The 22,557-nt window shown below is 38.2% G+C and overlaps 1 protein-coding gene across 20 annotated transcripts in view; it reads right to left on the bottom strand.

Moving 5' to 3' along the window:
• The window catches only part of CDKAL1 (CDK5 regulatory subunit associated protein 1 like 1), a 777,071-nt gene that overhangs the window by 546,609 nt on the left and 207,905 nt on the right, over nt 1-22,557 (bottom strand). For all 20 annotated transcript variants that reach the window (XR_008711390.1, XR_008711388.1, XR_008711389.1 and 17 more), the window contains one exon: nt 12,649-12,769. Coding sequence is in view for 16 of the 20 variants with exons in the window: in XM_055570761.1 (XP_055426736.1) it covers nt 12,649-12,769 (121 nt within the window). In the remaining 4 variants the exon portion in view is untranslated. The remainder of the gene's footprint in view (nt 1-12,648; nt 12,770-22,557) is intronic.

The raw sequence follows: 22,557 nt of genomic DNA, 5'->3' as shown, positions 1-22,557 counted from the left end.
TAATTTTTCTCCATTTATTTATCAAACATTCACTTAAAACTCAACAAGTGAAATAGGAATTTGAGGAGCTAATGATTCTCAGATAAACTCCTAACCTTAAATTCTAGTACCAGCACCTTTCCAGCCAAAAAAGTACAAAGGGTGAAGAGAAAGGATGGCAGGGGTGGCTTGGAGAATGCTGATAGAGAACAGGATACAGCAAGACCATAATGTTATGGAAAACACTTACTGAAATGCCCATGATGTGTCAGGCTATGTCTACAGCACGTAGTATGTGTCCAACTTACAAAAGAGATCTGCTCTTTGAAGTTACCCAACATATCTGAGTCATGGAGCTAGAAAATAACAGTGTCTATGACTCTAAACCCCAAGCACAGAGGTCCCTTAGATGAACCATAAACTCTATCTTCTCTGGAATACACTGGAGCCACATTCCAGGCTCATTACTAAGAGATATTTCCTGGCCTCCATAAGCTTACAGAAGCACAAGAATAATAACAGTTATCTACTGACCTTAGGGATGTGCCAAAAAAATAGTTATAACCTTAAGTTTGAAGAGTCATGTGGCCCTGTTAGGACTTCTATAAGTTACTTTCGAAAACCCTAATGTCAAGGGTGTAATATAAAACTGTAGGAGTTATTTTGAGCTACAACTGAGAACAGACTCCTTTTGCTAGTACTTAATTAGAAAGATTACCTTCCAGAGATAATTGATACATTTTAGCTGTCTTTTATCTTTGGTCAACAGCACAGGCTTTGCAAATTAGCATAATAAATGACAGAAATAAATTTTGATTTCTGAAAAAAATGGCTGACTACTAAACACAAGTGCTTACTGATCAGCATAAAAGATAGTAGAAATGGGATCACATTACTGAAATCAGTGACTCTCAACATGAGCCGATTGGCTGAAACATTTGCCGAAAGAGGGTAACAAATCTTGCAACACCCTAGCTGAGATTGATATTTATCAAACTGTAGTGATAGACCAGGATTTTTGTTTCCAACCTGTTGTAAACCAGTATTTTTGTGAAATACAATGAAAAGAAATTGTAAGACATCACAGCAACATTAAACCATCTTAAAAGTTTCTAAGGTGCCTGTTCTCAGTTTCTGTAATTGTCACAGACAAGCCATCCACAGTTGTTAATAAGTCGGCACTAGTCCCAGATCACACTTCGGGTAGCATCGTCTTGGACCATTTAGTTCAGTCCAGTTCAGTTCACCTCACTCGCTCACTTACATCCAACTCTTTGCAACCCCTTGGACTGAAGCATGCCAGGCTTTCCTGTCCACCATCAACTCCTGGAGCTTGCTCAAACTCATGTCCATTAAGTTGGTGATACCAACTCATCCTCTGTCGTCCACTTCTCCTCCTGCCCTCAATCTTTCTCAGCATCAGGGTCTTTTCAAATGAGTCAGTTCTTTGCATCAGATGGCCAAAGTACTGGAGTTTCCGTTTCAGCATCAGTCCCTCCAATGAAAATGCAGGACTGATTTTCTTTAGGATGGACTGGATGGATCTCCTTGCAGTCCAAGGGACTCTCAAGAGTCTTCTCCAATACCACAGTTCAAAAGCATCAATTCTTCGACACTCAGCTTTCTTTATAGTCCAACCCTCACATCCATAACATGACTACTGGAAAAACCACATCTTTGACTAGATGGACCTGTATTAGCAGAGTAATGTTTCTGGCTTTTTAATATGCTGTCTAGGTTGGTCATAGCTTTTCTTCCAGGAGCAAGCATCTTTTAATTTCGTGGCTGCTGTCACCAGCTGCAGCAATACCTTTTAAAGGAGGTCACCATTATCTTCATTACCTTCACCATAGTTTGGTCTCCAGTCAAGCAATGGGGAGGGAACACAGTCCTGCCCATCAACAGGAAATTGGATTAAAGATTTACTGAGAATGGTGCCACCCATCAGAACAAGACCCACTTTTCCCCTCAGTCAGTCTCTCCCATCAGGAAGCTTCCATAAGCCTTTTATCCTTTCCCTCAGAGGGCAGAAAGAATGAAAACCACAATCACAGAAAACTAATCAAACTGATCACACAGACCACAGCCTTGTCTAACTCAATGAAACTATGATCCAAGCCGTGCAGGCCACCCAAGATGGACGAGTCATGGTGGAGAGTTCTGACAAAACATGGTCCACAGGACAAGGGAATGGCAAACCACTTCAGCATTCTTGCCTTGCTGCTGCTGCTACTAAGTTGCTTCAGTCGTGTCCAACTCCATGTGACCCCATAGACAGCAGCCCACCAGGCTCCCCCGTCCCTGGGATTCTCCAGGCAAGAATACTGGAGTGGGTTGCCATTTCCTTCTCCAATGCATGAAAGTAAAAAGTAAAAGTGAAGTCGCTCAGTTATGTCCGATTCTTCGCGACTCCACAGACTGCAGCCTACCAGGCTCCTTTGTCCATGGGATTTTCCAGGTAAGAGTACTGGAGTGGGGTGCCATCACCTTCTCCGTTCTTGCCTTAAGAACCCCATAAACAGTACAAAAAGGCAAAAAGATATGACACCACAAGATGAACTCTCCAGGTTGGTAGGGGCCCAATATGCCACTGGAGAAGAGTATAGAAATCACTGCAGAAAGAATGAAGAAGCAAACCAAAGCAAAAACAATGCCAAGTTGTGGATGCCACTGATGATGGAAGTAAAGTCCAATGCTGCAAAGAATACTGCATAGGAACCTGGAATGTTAGGTCCATGAATCAAGGTAAATTCAGTTCAGTTCAGTTCAGTCACTCAGTCATGTCCGACTCTTCATGACCCCATGAATCGCAGCATGCCAGGCCTCCCTGTCCATCACCAACTCCCGGAATTCACTCAGACTCACGTCCATCGAGTCAGTGATGCCATCCAGCCATCTCATCCTCTGTCGTCCCCTTCTCCTCCTGCCCCCAATCCCTCCCAGCATCAGAGTCTTTTCCAATGAGTCAACTCTTTACATGAGGTGGCCAAAGTACTTGAGTTTCAGCTTTAGCATCATTCCTTCCAAAGAAATCCCAGGGCTGATCTCCTTCAGAATGGACTGGTTGGATCTCCTTGCAGTCCAAGGGACTCTCAAGAGTCTTCTCCAACACCACAGTTCAAAAGCATCAATTCTTCGGCACTCAGCCTTCTTCACAGTCCAACTCTCACATCCATACATGACCACAGAAAAAACCATAGCCTTGACTAGACGGACCTTTGTTGGCAAAGTAATGTCTCTGCTTTTGAATATGCTGTCTAGGTTGGTCATAACTTTCCTTCCAAGGAGTAAGCGTCTTTTAATTGGAAGTGATCAAAGAGGAGATGGCAAGAGTGAACATCAACATCTTAGGAATCAGTGAACTAAAACGGAGTGGAACAGGAGATTTTAGTTCAGATGACCATTATATCTACTATTGTGGGCAAGAATCCCTTAGAAGAAGTGGAGCAGCCCTCACAGTCAACAAGAGTCGAAATGCAGTACTTGAGTGCAATTTCAAAAATGACAGAATTATCTGTTTCCAAGGCAAACCATTCAATATCACATTAATCCAAGTCTATGCCCCAACCAAGTAATGCTGAAGAAGCTGAACTTGAATGGTTTTATGAAGACCTACAAGACCTTCTAGAACACACACCCAAAAAAGATGTCCTTTTCATTACAGGGGACTGGAATGCAAAAGTAGGAAGTCAAGAGATACTGGGAGTAACAGGCAAATTTGACCTTGTAGTACAAAATGAAGCAGGTCAAAGGGTAACAGAGTTTTGCCAAGAGACCGCACTGATCATAGTAAACACCCTCTTCCAACAACACAAGAGATGATACTACACAAGGACATCACCAGATGGTCAACACCTAAATCAGACTGATTATATTCTTTGCAGTCAAAAATGGAGACGCTCTATACAGTCAGCAAAAACAAGACCGGGAGTTGACTGTGGCTCAGATCATGAACTCCGTATTGCCAAATTCAGACTTAAAGTGAAGAAAGTAGGGAAAACCACTAGACCATTCAGGTATGACCTAAATCAAATCCTATACAATTATACAGTGAAGTAACAAAAAGATTCAAGGGATCAGAGCTGATAGAGAGCCTGAAGAACAATGGACAGAGGTTTGTGATATTGTACAAGAGGTAGTGATCAAGACCACCTCCAAGAAAAAGAAATGCAAAAAGGCAAAATGGCTGTCTGGGGAGGCCTTACAAATAGCTGTGAAAAGAAGAGAAGCGAAAAGCAAAGGAGAAAAGGAAAGATATACCCATTTGAATGGAGAACTCCAAAGACTAGCAAGAAGAGATAAGAAAGCCTTCCTTAGTGATCAATGCAAAAAAATAAGAGGAAAACAGTAGAATGGGAAAGACTAGAGATCTCTTCAAGAAAATTATAGATACCAAAGGAATATTTCATGCAAAGATGGGCACAATAAAGGACAGAAACGTCCTTTAGACGTTAGAAGGACCTAACAGAAGCAGAATATATTGAGAAGAGGTGGTAAGAATACACAAAAGAACTATACAAAAAAGATCTTCATGACCCAGATAACGACATGGTGTGATCACTAACCTAGAGCCAGATATTCTTGAGCGTGAAGTCAAGTGGGCCTTAGGAAGCTTCACTACGAACAAAGCTAGTGGAGGTGATGGAATTCCAGTTGAGCTGTTTCAAATCCTAAAAGATGATGCTGTGAAAGTGATGCACTCAATATGCCAGCAAATTTAGAAAATTCAGCAATGGCCACAGGACTGGAAAAGGTCAGTTTCATTCCTATCCCAAAAAAAGGCAATGCCAAAGTATGTTCAAACTACCACACAATTGCATGCATCTCATAAGCTAACAAAGTAATGCTCAAACTCTCCGAGCAAGGCTTCAACAGTACTTGAACCATGAACTTCAGATGTTCAAGCTGGATTTAGAAAAGGCAGAAGAACCAGAGATCAAATTGCCAACATCTGCTGGATCATCGAAAAAGCAAGAGACTTCCAGAAAAACATCTGCTTCTGTTTTATTGACTACGCCAAAGCCTTTGACTGGATTACAACAGACTGTGGAAAATTCTTCAAGAGATGGGAATACCAGACCACCTGACCTGCCTCCAGGAGTTAGAACTGGACATGGAACAATAGACTGGCTCCAAATAGGGAAAGGAGTACATCAAGGCTATTTATTGTCACCCTGCTTATTTAACTTATATGCAGAGTACATCATGTGAAATGCCAGGCTGGATGAAGCACAAGCTGAAATCAAGACTGTGAGGAGAAATATCAATAGCCTCAGATATGCAGATGACACCATCCTTATGGCAGAAAGTGAAGAAGTAACGAACCTCTTGATGAAAATGAAAGAAAAGAGTGAAAAAGTTGGCTTAAAACTCAATATTCGGAAAACAAAGATCATGGTATCCCATCCCATCACTTCATGGCAAATAGATGGGGAAACAAAGGAAACAGTTTGACCCTTAAGGACACTATTCTGTCTTGGTCCCTCTTTTACACTCACTCTAGACACTGAGTAGAGGATTCTGGCTGCCTGAGGCTAATCATACTGTCTCATCTGACTCAAGTGACCCTTTCCTGCAAGGTCTGATTTAATCACACAGAACAGGTAGAAGGTGCCAGTTTACTTAAACTCTCATTGCAGATTTTGCGCTGGGACTTGCTTTCATTATAACCTGACAGCTGGGTTGTAGAAAGCAAACTAATCTTCATTGGTAGCTACTACTGTCCATCAAAAAACCTCTAGAGTTACACATGACAAAACTGACTTACATTAATTTATAGTCAATCAGTGGTCTATATGTAAAAAAAAGATTCTGATCCATAAATGTTAAGTAAATAAGTGACTATTAAGTCTGCTGAATTCTTTTTGGAACATATTTTATCTTGAGATACAGTCTCCTAGAGAAAGGTGTCAGGACCTGAATGTCTCTGAGGACGGCACCAGGCTTAGGGAACTTTTCTCAGGAGAGCAGATTCAGAATAGGGACATAGTTAATACAATCAAGACATGTGAACAGAACAGTACAGTATAACTGAGCAAAAAAGAACATCTTATTTATCGACACCATGCTAAGATATTAACAAATTACAAAATATTAGAAAGATTTAGCCTAACAAAAGTGTGATACTGCATATATTCAACCCTCCAAGGATCTCTTTGGAACCTTAATTCAAGCTTTATAAGAACACTTACAATTAAATACCTCCAAAAAAATTTTCTAAACAGAACATTATTTTCTGAAAGCTATAATTTAAAAGTAACATTAAAAAACAGCATTTGAGGTTTACATTTTCCACGTATGTACTGATAAGGTCAGTAGTCTTGTTTGATGACAAAAGTCAAGGAAAAGACGACCATTTCTCTGTGTGGCTGTCACATCTCATAGAAGGGCAGTGAGAGGATAACTGAGGGTCTCACATCTCTTACCTCCAGAGGTCTCAGAAGTCACTGCTGTGCACCCTCAGCCCTAGACAGGGTCATGCTGGAACCCACGAGCATTCATTCCCCAGAATACGGAACAGAATAAGCTCCCCACAGAGGAGGTGCTATTTACTCTGCATTTAGAGCCGCATGTTTTAGATTATTTCAGTCAGTACTGGTCACCTTTTGACTCCGGAAATGTTTATCTTTGTATATGTCATAATATCTAACACAATACCTGGTAATGTGGTAAGCAATAATCATTGTATTTTCAAATGCATTGTGATTATATCAAGTTAATAACTACTTCATGTTTTACCATTAGAACCAGAAAGATAACCAAATGTTACTAGTAATTCTGTGTCTCTAAAAATAACATCACTTATATGAGAGAAATTTGCCCTTTTGCTCTTTCATTCATTCAGTCACCTACCCATCTAGCTCTGGAATAGGGACTTATAAATTCTGGACATTACAGAAAAAAGTTAAAACATCCAAATTAGTTTGTTTTCCCAAAGCTGAAGTGTCATGGGGCTGGGAGGGGAAGTAACAGATACTTTAAAAATGAAAATAAATTCAAGTATGTAATCTCAAAAAAATTAGATTCCCCTTAAAAGTTCCCATATACCATCATTTTATGTCTGGCAGATGGCAAATAACAAGAAAGACAAGATAAATTTTAAAAGAGAAAGTATCAGTAAAGTATTACAGGGTCAGAGGGTATTTTCTAAGACGTGTTTAGCCTTGTGGAGGATTATCCCTTCAAATTGGTGATAATCTGATAGTAGTGTCTAAAAAATGACATACTTTATATCAGAACCTCTGAGCAGCATCCAACTCCTGGCTTCAGAAGAACAAAAATTGCCAAGGGACTATCAAAAATGATGACTTTAATAGTGACAGAGAAGGCAAAATGAACCAGAGATTTTCTTTATGGCCCAATTTCTGATTTTTAACCTTTTGTCCCCAGCACTACCTTCTATCTCCACACTCCATTCTCACTACTAAAAAATAAATAACCAAATAAAGCAATCACATAAATGGGGTCCTGGACAAAACACTGAGCTTTTCAACCTCAGCATACTTCCTCCTTTTATGCACATGTTGACTCCCCATTATACTGACCAGAACACTTGGTTGATACGCTTCTACATAAATACCCACAGATTTCCTACTCTCTTGTGTGTCAGAACCATGATCTCACTCCATGAATTTAATGAAGGCGAAAAAAAAATTAGAAACAAAAAAACACTCTGGATGAATCTTCAAATTTCATTAAATATATCCTCAGAAACAAGATTATTTCTGGCCAAATATTTAATTAGAATCTCAGATTGTATATGGTTTCCAGTTTATAGAAAATGCCAAGTGTAGAATATCAGCTGAACACTACCATCAAAGGCAGAAAAGAGGGGAAGAAGAAAAGTGATAAATCCTAGAAGGTGAGGGTTATTCTGATCAAGCACTGGCTGTATCTGAAGTCAGTGGCATCAAAAAGAGACCACGGCATTAATATATCAACCAAAGCATAAAGGAATGTGACACAGAACCTCCACCCTCCATCCTGCCTGACGGCATGGAGGGACTGAACATCTTTCACTAAATCAGTGAAAATCTTTAAGAAAAATGAAGTGATAAGTTCTACAATTAAACTTATGTCCTTAAATCCTATCTCTAAGGAATTATGAAAGCATCTTTCTCCCAGCACTTACCTATCTACCTATGTTCACAACTGTTCCTGTTCAGTTTCTGTCAATATATTTCTAATCCTTACCTCTCTGCCTCTATAAACAAGCTCAGAAAAATCTTTCTGAAGACCATCTCTCTCACTTTATAGTTGAACTCCTCCAAAGAGTAATCATCGTTTAACAAAGCCTACTAATTTCTAACAAAATTTCTAATTTTCCCGCTCTTTCAAAGTGGTTCACCTATGAAATTAAGACACTTGCCCCTTGGAAGGAAAGCTGTGACAAACCTAGACAGCATATTAAAAAGCAAAGACCTTACTCTGCTGACAAATGTCCGTTTAGTCAAAGTTATGGTTTTTCCAGTAGTCATGTACAGATGTGAAAGTTGGACCATAAAGAAGGCTAAGCATTGAAGAACTGATGTCTTTGAACTGTGGTGATGGAGAAGACTCTTAAGAGTTGCTTGGACAGCAAAGAGACCAAACCAATCAATCCTAAAGGAAATTCACCCTAAATATTCATTGACAGGACTGATGCTGAAGCTCCAATACTTTATTCACCTGATGTGAAGAGCTAATTCATTGGAAAAGACCCTCATGCTGGGGAAGATTGAGGGCAGGAAGAGAAGGGGGCGACAGAGGATGAGATGGTTGGACTGCATCACCGACTCAATGGACATGAGTTTGAGCAGTCCAGGAGATAGTGAAGGACAGGGGAGCCTGGTGTGCTGCAGTTCATAGGTTTGCAAAGAGTTGGACAGGACTTAGCAACTGAAGAGCAACAACAATCCCAGTATCACTTCTCCTTAAGGAATCAAAAGTAATAGTTAGACATTACACATTCATAAAACCTTCACCTCTGACTAGTTCTACTTCATAAATAATTCCTCTCTCTTCTTTTATTTTCTGTACACAGGCACTGACCATTCACCTTCAATGACCTCAATTCTCACCCCCTCCAACTAAGGCTTCTTTTCAGCTTTGTACTTCTACCTCCAACCGCTCTTTGGAACTTCTAGCTCCATGGTAACAAATAAATCCACTGAAGAATGCCAAAGCCCATCTTCTTAACCATTTCACAGTTCTTCCACCCTAGCTTTTCATGCCCGAAAGTACCACCCAGGCACTTGTTCCTTCCTGGCTGGGTTGCTATCAGAACCACAGGCAAGAAACATGGGTGGCCTACAGATACTGATGTGGGGGTGTGGGGGTGTGTGTGTGGGGGGGGTGTGTGGGGGTGTGTGTGTGTGTGTGTAGCATTTCAAATGTTATTATAATGCAAAGATTACTTTGTCCCCTCACTTGATATGACCCCTTGTTCCTATGAACCCACAAAAATACCTGATGGGAACAGTGGATAAGTCACAGTCTCAGCCACCTACTAGCTGCAGGACAATGTGAAGTCACCAAACTTCTGTGTAATCTAGTTTCCTCATCTACTAAAAAAATCTCCTGGGCTCTTCTGAGGATTAAATACAGGAAAAAGTACGCATTTCACAGAATTGTGTCTGGCACATATTAAGCAACATACATTGTTGTTGCTATTGTTCAGTCATACTCGTTTCCCAGTTTGGAACCAGTCTGCTGTTCCATGTCCGGTTCGAACCGTTACTTCTTGACCCTCATACAGAAGACAGGTTTCTCAGCAGACAGGTAAGTTGGTCTGGTATCCCCATCTCTTTCAGAATTTTCCACAGTTTGCTGTGATCCACACAGTCAAAGGCTTTAGTGTAGTCAATGAAGCAGATGTTTTTCTGGAAATCCCTTGCTTTCTCTATGATCCAATGAATGTTGTCAATTTGATCTCTGGTTCCTCTGCCTTTTCTAAATCCAGCTTGTACATCTGGAAGTTCTCGGTTCATGTACTGCCAAAGTTTACAATTGTATGGTAGTTTGAATATTCTTTAGCACTGATATATACATTAGCAATGATTAATTTTATTCTCACTTGTATTGAGTCATATCCATATAGCTTTATCATCCTATTAGACAAACATGCGCCTATTTATGTCTACAAGGAGTCCTTATCCCATAAGGGACAGTCTAGAAATAAGAGTGACATTGGACAAGGGGCAGCTAACCTCAAAAGGTTCATCTCAAAAAAAAAAAAAAAGAACATTGTAAATTGGGACAAGGAACAGAGTGGACCAAATTTATATATGCAATACAGCAAACATGAGTAGGATGAATAATTGAACATAAAATTGGGACAGTATAGAAGGAAAAGGTAAGTGCTATTTAAGAAATAAAGGTACTCATATTATACACAATATGATCAAATAAATAGTCATCTCAGCTCATCCACAATCCAGCATGATCTGAGAGTTTCAATTTGTTCTTTGGCTAAAGCAACTAATATACCCCTTTTACATTTTAAGTTAGAACTGTAAAACTGTATGGCAAAACCAATACAATATTGTAAAGTAATTAGCTTCCAATTAAAATAAATAAATTTAAATTAAAAAAAAATAGTCACTTTGATAATTTACCAATACATGGAATGAAATTTGTTACAAATGGAATCCCTTCCCTAACTGATGAATACAACATTTAAATGAAATTTGTATATCCATATTTAATTTGAAAGCCATAAAACTTTGAAAAGTGTAAGATTTTGATGGAGGTGATCATTTTCACTTGAAAGAAATAATTACCCATAGAACTCTTAAAATATTTAAATATAAACAAACAAAAAAAAGCTATGAGTTCTATCAGAGGTTTAAAAAAAAATCAAGGTAAAGATGTTAAGAGTGATATCGTTGACAAACACTCACAGAGATACTTTCATCTGGGAACAAGTGATAAGGCTCCAATTGACTCTGAAGAATGATTAGCAGTCGGAGAAGTTTAGAAACTCTTACCTCAAGGAGTGACAGTATGAACTGAATCCTCTTAACAGTGGAAGAATGTTTGCTGATTTACTTACTAAGGGGCTTTCCTATACAGTAATATGAGAGATGTAAGAGGATGAGAGCGTGAAAGGAAATATCCAGCAAGCTTGAAAAAGTCCACAGCCTCATTTTAAGAAACACTAAGTCCAAGAGAAGCCAATGTTAAGTTATAATATAGGGGAAGAAATTTAACTTAATGCATTTACAATGGCTACCTAGGGGAAATTTTGAAAAACATATGGCCAAATAAATTAGAAATAATTTAAAAATACAATATTAATTCAACATTTATCGAGTACTCACTTTGTACTAGACACTGAAGTCAGAGGTAGTAACAGTGACAACTGAAATACTTTCTAAACTCACGACGCTCATGATGCAGTAGAAAATATAAATTATACGTTCTGAAAAATGCCACAATCAAGGCAAACAGGGAATGCTGTAGGTGTAGAGGAAGGTATTCAGTCTGGTCATGAGGGAGGAACAAGCAGCCACCCACAGAAAGGGGCACACAACAGTGTCAGCAGGATTGCCCGAAGTGAGTGGAGAAGTAGTAAGACTTGCTTGGGGCTGGGGGGAAGGTTCTGAATCTTCCACACAGAGCCAGAGTTAGTCCTGGACAAGTTCACAAAGTCAGCTGAAAGGCCCCCAGGGCTTTTAAGGAAAAATCAACATTCCTTGGTCTTTGGTCGCAGTGGTGGGATGAACCAGAAGGTGATGAGACAAGAGCAAAGATGACCAGTGACAAGACAGTTGCCATAGTGTAGGGGTAAAGGATGGCATGGGCTGGGAAAGAGGCAGGAAGATGCTGAAGCAGGAAAGATAAGTTCACCTGTTCTCAATGGGAAAGAGCATGAAGAAAGCAAAGGGCAGGTAAAGAACAATTTTTTAAAAGAGGGAAGGAAGATAAAATTTTAAAGGAGCAGGAAGGCTTAAATCCGTGGGAAATGTGAGGCAGATGCATAAATGGAGGGACCCCTTGAGGTTTAAGTTTATTATCAGCCTATGATAATGTAGATCAAAGTGGGAAATAAGTAACTTTATCAGATGCAGTCATAATTTAAACAAAAGGAAATAAAACCAAGTATGACTGGTTATCCCAGGAGTTAAGAGTCAGGCAGAACTTCAGATCAACATGGAATTCAGAGTGCTTGATATCCAGTCACAACGTGTATTTATTTGCAGTTTAAGGCTCATAAAAGTAACACTGAAAAACCTTCATTTCAGATAGTTAAGAATCAGAATATGGTTAGGAATCTTGGGCAATGTTTACTATAAAACCCACTCAAAAAATAGTCAAAGATGATGGGTGTAGTAACCATTTTACAGAATGAAATACTCTTCTTAAAAAGATTTTATCCAAGAGCAGAGCTGAAAAATAAAATCCGTGTTTATAACCAAAAAGGAGAAGTTAGAATAATGTTAATTTTTTTTATTTTTTATCTTTATAAAGACAAAAACCCTTGCTTCAAATATAAGCGTAACTGTGTGCAGGGAACATTTTAGAGGGAATGATATTCAGGTATGATTCTTTAAAAAATTCATTTTTTATTTTTCTTTCCCATGGAAATGTTCAATTACTTTCCTATATCATATAGCCAGGAAAACAAACAAATATACAAAAAACTAGAGTACACTGAATGTTTAATGAGTAAGTGCAAGAGAAGCTTACCCAGTATTGATGGAAATGATTTCTATGAGTGGATTCTTCCTAATCTTTGGCAAATCCAGTCGTGCTCCCCCCAAACGTTTTCCATTATCCTTTTTCTGACCCAACAGTCTCACAGAGTGACCTTCAAATAAAGCACATAAATATATGTGAGCATGAGTCATACAACATCACTTTAATTTACTGCTTTCAACAAATCTGTTGATATTCTCATTTAACTTTTTCTTTCATAAAAAGAAGAAAACAAACAAAATGACCCAGAGAAGATATAACCATTGACCTTAAGTACAACTACCAAAGGGAAAGACAGCTGTGGCCAAGTCCTCCAGTCATAAGCGCCTTGCTTAGAATATCTGCACTTTTATACTGCACAGATGAGAGAAACAGGAATATCTTCAGAGTGTCATTCCACAGGTCTGAGTGGTCTCTGACACAGACATGTATAGGAAGTAGGAAGGGTTCACTTGGGCACTGGTCCTGAAGGCCAAGTACAAAAGTAGATCATCTGCTCAAGGCAAACTGTCAATCAAAGAAGTAAAAAATAAAAAGCTGAGATAAAATGACACACGAGGGTTGGATTTTTAAGAAAAAAAAGTTTTTAAACAATTTTTCAAAAACCATTACAAAAGAATCAGAACACTAAGACCCATTAAAATTCTGAATTAACTGTAGACTTACAGACAAGTTGGAAGAACCGAAAAAAGAATTTCCATCTGCTTGATATTTCCTAATTATTATTTTCCGTATTTACTTTGCCATTTTATTTATATATACATATGATTTTTTAATAATATCACTGAGGTACATCCTGTATAACTCACCCATTGTACATACACAATTCAACAATTTTAAATAAACTTATACAGCTGTACAGTCATCATGACCCATTTTTAGAACATTTAGAACATCACCTCCAAAATTCCCTCAAGCTTATTTATAGTCTATCCCTGCTCCCATACCAAAGATACATTTTGTTAACCTATCAACCAGCTGATGAACATTTGGACTGTTTCCAATTAACCTTTTATAATAATGCTTCTATGAATATCTGAATACAGATCTTCATGCACATATATGTGTTCATTTCTCTTGGATAGATATCTAGGAAAATTGTGGGTTATGCTGTAAATTTAAATTTTATAAGAAAAAACTGTTTTTGAAAGAAGTGCTACCATTTTATATCCCACCAGCAATGTATGAAGGTTTGAGTTTCTCCACATCACCAAGACCTCATACTGTAACTTCTGAGAACAGCTATTCTAGTGGGCATGTAGTGGTATATTACTGTGCTTTGAGTGACTATGCATTCCATGATGATAATGATACTGAACACCTTTTCATGTGATTAGCCAACTGTATTCCCAATTGGTAACATGTTGTAATGGTTAATTTTATACGTAAAGTTGACTGGGCCACAGGGTGCCCAGACATTTAGCCAAACACTATTCTGGGTGTGTCTGTGGGGGCGTTTCTGCATGAGACTGATATTTGAATTAGTAGACTTGAGTAAAGCAGATTGCTCAGCCTAACACTGGTAGGCATAATGCAATTAATCAAAGACTTGAATAGAACAAAAAGGCTGAGTAAGAGGGAATTCCTCCCACCTGACTACTGAGCTGAGTAAGCGGTCTTTGCCAGCCTTCAGACTCAGACTGAAATATTAGATCTTCTGAGGTCTCATGCCTTCCCAGTTGCCTATCAGAACTTACACCGTCAACTCTCCTGATTCTCTGGCCTTTGGGCTTGGACCAGAATGACACATCAGGTCTCTGGAGTCTTCATCTTGTTGACTACAGACATTGGGAATTCTCAGCCTCCTTGATGGTGGGAAAAAGTAACATAATACTACCTGCTTTTACACACACACACACACACACCCACCCTACTGGGCTCTCTTTCTCTGGGGAACCCTCACCAGTGCAGATGTCTACTCTAGTATTTTGCCAATATTTTAGTTGTAGTGTTTGTCTTATTATTGAATTACAAGAATTCTTTACATATTCTGGTTATATGACCTTCATGACATATATGATTTGTAAATATTTTCTCAGTCTGTGGCTTAGAGTTTCACTTTCATGATAGCATATTTTGAAAACTGAAGCTTTTTAAAATTTAATGAAGCTCAACTTACCTATATTTTATTTTATAGCTCATGCTTTGGGTGTCATATCTAAGAACTCTTTGACTAGCCCCAAAGCCCAAAGATTTCTCCTACATTTTCTTCTGCAAGTTTTATCATTTTCACTCTAATAATTGGGTCTAGGGCCCACTGTGTTACTTTTTTTGTTTTAATAAAGGTCTAACTTTATTTTTGCACACAGATATTCAACTGTCCCAGCGTCATCTCTTTTCCTTCTTCCTCCTTTGTGCTATTGTCATCACATATATTAACATCAGTTCAGTTCAGTTGCTCAGTCGTGTCCAACTCTTTGCGCCCCATGGACTGTAGCCTGCCAAGTTCCTCTGTCCATGGAATTCTCCAGGCAAGAATACTGGAGAGAGTGGCCAGTCATTCCCTTCTCTAAGGGATCTTCCCAACACAGGGATCGAAGCTGGGTCCCTTGCATTGCAGGCAGATTCTTTACCATCTGAAGCACCAGGGAAGCCCTCAAATAGTTGTATAAACCCAAAAATATAATGCTAGAATTGTTGTTTTATACAATTGCATGCTTTTTAAAATGTTAAAAATACCATGTACAGAGTACAATATATTTACCCACATAATCACCACTTCTGCTGCTGCTAAGTCCCTTCAGTCGCATCCGACTCTGTGTGACCCCATAGACAGCAGCCCACCAGGCTCCGCCATCCCTAGGATTCTCCAGGCAAGAACACTGGAGTGGGTTGCCATTTCCTTCTCCAATGAATGAAAGTAAAAAGTGAAATTGAAGTCGTTCAATCATGTCTGACTCTTAGCAACCCCGGGGACTGCAGCCTACCAGGCTCCTCCATCCATGGGATTTTCCAGACAAGAGTACTGGAGTGGGATGCCATTGCCTTCTCCAAATCACCACTTCTAGCACTCTTCATTTCCTCCTGGGAATTTCCATTTGGCACCACTTACTGCCTGAAAAATTATCTTTAATATTTCTTATAAACCAAAAAAATTGTTATTTGGAAATGTCTTTAGTTTGCTGTTATTTGTGAAGGATACTTTTGCTAAATATAGAAATCTTGGTTGACAGTTTTGTTCTCTGAGTACCGAATGCATCACTCCACTGTCTTTGACCTCTGTTGCTTCTGATGAGAAGTCAACCATTAATCTTTTTGTTCTCTCACACATAGTATTAATATGTAATTTGTCTTATGCAATAAAGATTTTCCCTCTCTTTCAATGATGACTATGATGTGCATAGGTGCAGATCTCTGGGATTTTTCCACATGGAACTCACTTAGCTTTTTGGATCCAAAAGTAACAGTTTTCATCAACTTTCAGAAGTTTTCATCCAGTACTGTTAAAAAATGTTGTTATTGTTACTGCTTTTTTATTGGATTCCCATGATGATACATCTGTTGGTGTACCAGATGTCCCACTGGTCTCTGAGGCCTTTCTCATTTTTCATCTGCTCTTCTACCCAAGCCTGGTCTTTCTCTTAGTCTATCCACAAATGTTCTTCTGCCATGTCAGATCTGCAGTTGAGCCTCTCTAATGCATGTTTCACTTCAGGTACTGTACTTTTCAACTCCATATTTCCTACTGGTTCTCATATAATTTCCATTTTTTTTTTTTTTTTTTTTTTTTTGCAAAAGGGCAGAGGTGGTTTTATTTAAGTCTTTTATTACAAAAATAACCAAACATATGCAGCAGCAGAATTAGGAAGAATTATTTTGTGATTCTTTATTCAAGTCACTGTCATCATCCTTTTCTTAAGACTTTTAACATCACTTCACTTAGTTCTATTAAGTCTCTGTCTTCTAAATCCAACATTTCTGGTCAAAGACAATTGATACTTATTGCTTTGTCCCACCTTGATTATGGTTATACTCGGTTTTGTTTTCATTTCATTGAAGCATAGTTGATTTACAAAGTTGTGTTTAATGTCTGCTACATAGCAAAGTGGCTCACTTACATGTATATTTGGTTTCTTTGTATTATAATATTCTATTAAATATTAGAAATTTTAGGTAATATATTGCAGCAATTCTCAATTCAAATTTATCCCCTAAAGGTTGCTGCTGTCTTTGTTTAGTAATTCACCTGGACTAAATCTGTGAATTCTATGTCTCCACAATGAATGGCCATTGATCTCCCTTCTTGGTTTTTTTTGGCTTTTATGCCCCCAGACGTAACTTTCTAGCAATCAATTCTGTATCTGCATAGCAAAGCTAAGTGAAGGACTAGTCAACGTATGCTCAAATACCTTAAGCCAGTAAAATTCCTAACTACGTGTTGTTGACTAATCTGTGTGTGAGCTGAGAGCATTCAATGTTAGGGCCATTTTCAAGTCTGCCCCACCTTTTACTTTCTCCTGGACTTTTTTGGGTCCTCTCCCGTCTTCTCAGAGTGTGCATGCAAGCTCCAGCAGACAGGCAAGTTTAAGTGGCTTGGGCCCACTCTGGTCCCTGCTGGGCATATGTACCCTCTAATCAACTTTCAGTCTGTGAAGAGTTATCAAGCATCCTCTCTCTGTCTCACTTCCCAGAAGTCTCTGCTAAAGCTGTGGCTAGTCTGTCTGTCTACTACTTCTGCCAAACAAGCTACAACTTCAGGTATATAGAGTCAGAGACACTCCATCCCCTACCTACCAACCCCTGCCCCCTCGCCTCCAACTTACTCACCCCTAGCCACTTGCCATTAAAGTCTAAACAGTTCTCCAAGTCAACTGAAGCTTCTTGGTACAGCAGTGAAGCTGCTGGTTTCCACAGCCTGCTCTGCCCTAGGTGAACAACCTTGCCTATGGAGCTGAGGAAAGAAAATAACAGTACCACTTTAGACTCACACTGTTCTTACCGAAAGCACAAACACCTTAGACTGATACTGTTTTTACCCAAAGTTCAGTTGTTCGCACAAAGAAACACTTCTCAGTTTGCTGACTGCTATTGGTCAATTTCCACAGTGCCAGAATGGTTAGTTTTTGACCATTTGTCCAGTTTTATTGCTGCTTGTGGGGAGATTTGTTGACCTTCACATACAGTCATGCCACAAGCTAATCAAAGCCAAATTTTTTAAAGCAACTATTTAAAATAACTTCAAATACATAATTAGCACAGTATAAGATTCATATAAGCAATTATATGTATGTTTCATCATCCCTCAATTCAGAAAGATATATTGCTTAAACATCTCCTGTACAGACAGCTTTTCAGGACTAGAAGTAATAAAACCATTAGTCATAGCCTTTTTGTACTAATCACTTTAATAAGAAACATTAAGTACTTCATTTACTCTGAAAATTCTTGCTCTGATGGAGAAACATAGCTCGACTCAGGCAAGCATTTGGCATACCAGATTTCACAGATTTGAGATAAGTTCAACTCTTCCATCACAAGTCCAGTTAATGAAGAGGTGAGCAAGATTGGCATGATAACGTAATAGTTCTGAGAGATGCCAAAAGTTCAATAATGACTATGCAAAGGCATGCTATTTTCATACTAGCATGAGACAAATTTCATTATATCCTGCTGAGACTTCAGCAATATGAGCCCGTACTAATAACATTTGATAAATTATTCATCTCCACTATCTACATGCAAATAAAGGAACATATCTCTGCCTGATGATATAATGAGTTATTTTCCAATCCAATGATTCATTAGAGAGTGGCAGACCTAACAATAGTCTGGGTGTTTTTTTTTTTTTTTTAATTGAAAAAATATACTACACTAAAAATGAAGTAGAAAATAATATAAAAGCCCTTCATTATATCTGGCCAAAGATGAAAGAAAGGAAATTCAATCACATAATGATTACTAAAAATAAAAATAAAAACAGGCTAGCAGTATAAAACTTTTATACCTGTTATATACCATCTCTTTTAAAAATCTTTTTGCAAACAGAATTGCTGCATCAAATTAACTCCTTATATCTACAGACCACAGAATAAAAACATATACTCTTAATATTAATACAAATCATTACCCATTATATGAGTAGGTATCAGTATTACCCTCTAAAACAAATTGTATTTGGCAAAATAAAGAATAAAACTGAAGAAGTCTTAAACAAGGTTTATCTGTGGGACAGAAAGATAGGAAAAAAGGACTCAGGAAAGGGAAACATGCTCAAGGAATAAAAATGTGGAAGGCAAAAAGGAAACTCTGAGAGCAAATTTATATTGAAAATGAACATGCTATACTTCTGAAGGGACCAAGCCACATGGTCCACCATTAGACACTCACACATGGCTTCTCTGTTCAATTCCTTCTGGATGGTCACTGATGCCTAGCACTGTAATGGAAAGAGAATGCTGTTCAATGAATACTGATTTATTTTGTGACTACTGTGAATTTCATCACCCTTTGTGGCTAAAGAGAAGGAGAGGAAGAAAAGAAAACAGGACAACAGAATTTGAAAGAAAAGCCAAGTGAAAATATTAATTTTTACATCATTTCAATGGGCTTCCCTGATAGCTCAGGTGGTAAAGAATCTGCCTGCAATGCAGGAGACCACGGTTCAAATCCTGGGTTGGGAAGATCCCCTGGGGAAGGAATAGGCTACCCACTCCAGTATTGTTGGGCTTCTCTTGTGGCTTAGCTGGTTAAGAATCCCCCTGCAAAGCGGGAGACCTGGGTTTGATTCCTGGGTTGGAAAGATTCCCTGGAGAAAGGAACAGCTACCCATTCCAATATTCTGGCCTGAAGAATTCCATGGACTATATAGTCCATGGGGTCACAAAGAGTCGGACACAACTGAGCAACTTTCACTTTTTCAATCACACATAATAAGAGGAGGAAGTATTAATAGGAACAGTTGGAAACAATTATGCTAAGGGTAACCATGTCAACTGATAATAACATGAGACCACTGAGGAGACAGAAATAAAGATGTAAGTGATTAAAACAGAAATGTATGGTTTTAATGCAAGGATGAAAAAAGAAGATTGTCTTATATGTAGAATGGGACACAGTCAAATGTTCTATTTCCAGAGATCTTTTATCTTTCCAATTTTCAATGTAAATTCACACTTCATCTCCTTTAAATAATGGTCAAATATGTCTCAGTGGGCTTATTAACCATCTTTAATAAACATCTCTCTAAGTTGTTACAAGTGTCACATAAAATTCGTCCTGTTAAACCAAATTTAGTTTTAAGCCTGAGGCTTTCAGCAGTTATTTATAAATCAGCTACAAAACCCTGATTCTGTGCTGGTTTTTACATTTGATCTAAATCAGTGAAGAATGTTACTAAACCATTTTATTAGCTAAAATTATTACACATTACAAAGTATGGAACCTAAAGCTAGTTTGCTTTACATAATTCACTATTTATGCATACTTATGAATTCATAATACTGATAAACCTATATGAAAAAGGCATGTTTTGAACAATAATTGCTATACTTGTTGAATCAACATTCAATGTTGTTTTGGATTTTTCAGGAGCAAATAATCTGTTCCAAATCTCACAGGGCTAACTGCATTGAACATTATTAGAGCTGAGGAAAAACATCCCACCCATACATACTAGAAAACCCAATTTGTCGACATATCAGGAATCCAATTATAATGGTCATTTAGAAGCAGAAACATACCAACCCCTGGAATATAAGTGTATATATAAATAGACACACACACAGAGTGATAGAAATAGGACTACCTAAAAAAAAATACATATTTATTAATGAAACTATGTTTCCATGTAAAAATCAAACTTCCCCCTCTGATTCTTCAAACTAAAGTGAGTTGTACCGAAGCCTTAGAATATCATTACACATTAGAGAAGCACTGGTAATCTGGCAACTTGTATTTCAATTGTTTATTTCTTTTCCCTTTAATTTCTTTTTCTTCTAACGGCTCTATAAACAGCCAGACTTTCCTTCAATATTTCATCCATCCCACCTAATTTTAAAGGTCATTCACTATTTCCTTAATATGTGACCACCCACCTCCACCACCACCAGAGAGGCCTCATGCCAATTTTTTTTCTCCCTTACTAACTGCTCTCACTTCACACAAATTCAGTCCTATTAATAGACATTCCAAAGACCTATCTGAACCCTAAGCTCTGGGTCAGCCCGCTGGAAAACTTCCTAATAAAGCAATCCAACACGATGCTGGGGACAGAGGGTAAGAGAAGACAAACAGATACTCAAGCAAAAATTTCTAAAAAGGAGTAAATGCACTACAAACACAACTCTCACCTAAGTAAATACAGTCCCATCAATTTGAATATGGTCTAAGAATATTAGAAAGCCAATGCTCAATTTACTCTGTGTTTCTACAAAATGCTTGGCATTGTTTCTTGGCATAGCCTCCAAAGGCTTTTTAACTACTTAATTACACAGAAAAATAAAACTTTGGCCAAGTTTGTCTCTACTCCAACCAATGTCATTCTTTAGATGTAGGCTCCTCCCAAGAAAGCCAACATTCTCCAATAGTCACACTTAGTAACTCTCTTGAAACACTGTCATCTTAAAAGAAGAGAGCAAAGTAAAACAAAGAAGTTGGGTTAAGTGAGAGAAGCAGCTAATCTAAGCTGGAAAATTTTACCTGAAATTCCAGAATTGATGCAAAAACACAAGATCAGTACAATCTGAGTGCCAATTTTAACTACTAAGATTTCAGCAATCATGGAAAATTTTAATGTTAACTAGAACAATGACACTTAGAAAAAAAGACACTAAGAGAAGAATAGTAAGAATCAATTGTCCAAAAAGACAGAATTCAAAGCGTGAATCCAAGTAAAAGTGAAGAAAGCCTACTAAAGTTCTGACGTTACCAGCATGCATTTCAGAGTTTTGGGGTTGGAGAGGAAGACAGGACAAGAACAGAATACAAAGCCTAACCCCCCCTAAAAGTTTGAGGGTTATTTCAGTATCAAAACTCTTGTTGCACAAAAATGTATTTATATTGTAATTATAATGATGTGAAATTAATGTATGATCTAGAACTATGGGGAAAAGGCAATGGCAACCCACTCCAGTACTCTTGCCTGGAAAATCCCATGAACAGAGGAGCCTGGTAGGCTGCAGTCCATGGGGTCACACAGAGTCGGACATGACTGAAATGACTTAGCAGCAGCAGCAGCTGGAACTATGGAAGATGTAAAGAGGAAAACATGTTGGAATGGAATGTTCTAAGGCAATTTTTTTCTTTTATTTTCACAGCGTTATTGGTGTAACTAATGGCAACTATTTTAAAGTCATCACACTGGACAAAGAATACTTATAATAAACAATCTGCATAAGCAAGATATCTTCATTAATGGAGATACACTCTGGAGGCAAACTACAAAAAGCACTTAATTGTAAGTTTCAATTACCTCTTTTCCAAGTGGATATATGACAAGTGATATTATGACAATGAGAGGAGACTTGTATGGTGCCAACGTATTTTTCACAATCTAAACCAAGTGTACATCAAAATAGTCAAATGTCCGAGCAATCCCATGTCAGTAACTCCACCTTAGTACTGACTCTTAAAAACTCAGGTCATTGGCTACAGTAGGCTCTCCTGAATTCTAAAGTTAAGTAGCTCCAAGACTTTAATGTTTATAGCAGTAAAGCTACGCAACACTTCAGTTTCAGTAAGTAAAGCATCCATGGCAGTAAAGCAAAAACTTAATCACTGCTCATGCTCAAACCCATATTCCCCAAATTACTGTACCAGTAATGGAAAGCAGAGATAACAGACCTATTAACAGATGGCATTCAAGGGTCCTTAAAAAAAAAGAGAGAATGATATTATACAAGAATTGAGAACCTGCAGGCCACATTTAACTTTCAAAAACTGAAGCTCCAATCCCCAAGTCCA

Source organism: Bubalus kerabau, chromosome 3 (genome assembly GCF_029407905.1).
Source record: "Bubalus kerabau isolate K-KA32 ecotype Philippines breed swamp buffalo chromosome 3, PCC_UOA_SB_1v2, whole genome shotgun sequence".
In the NCBI taxonomy this organism is placed as follows: Eukaryota; Metazoa; Chordata; class Mammalia; order Artiodactyla; family Bovidae; genus Bubalus; species Bubalus kerabau.
This window is presented reverse-complemented; position numbering and strand designations above follow the sequence as displayed.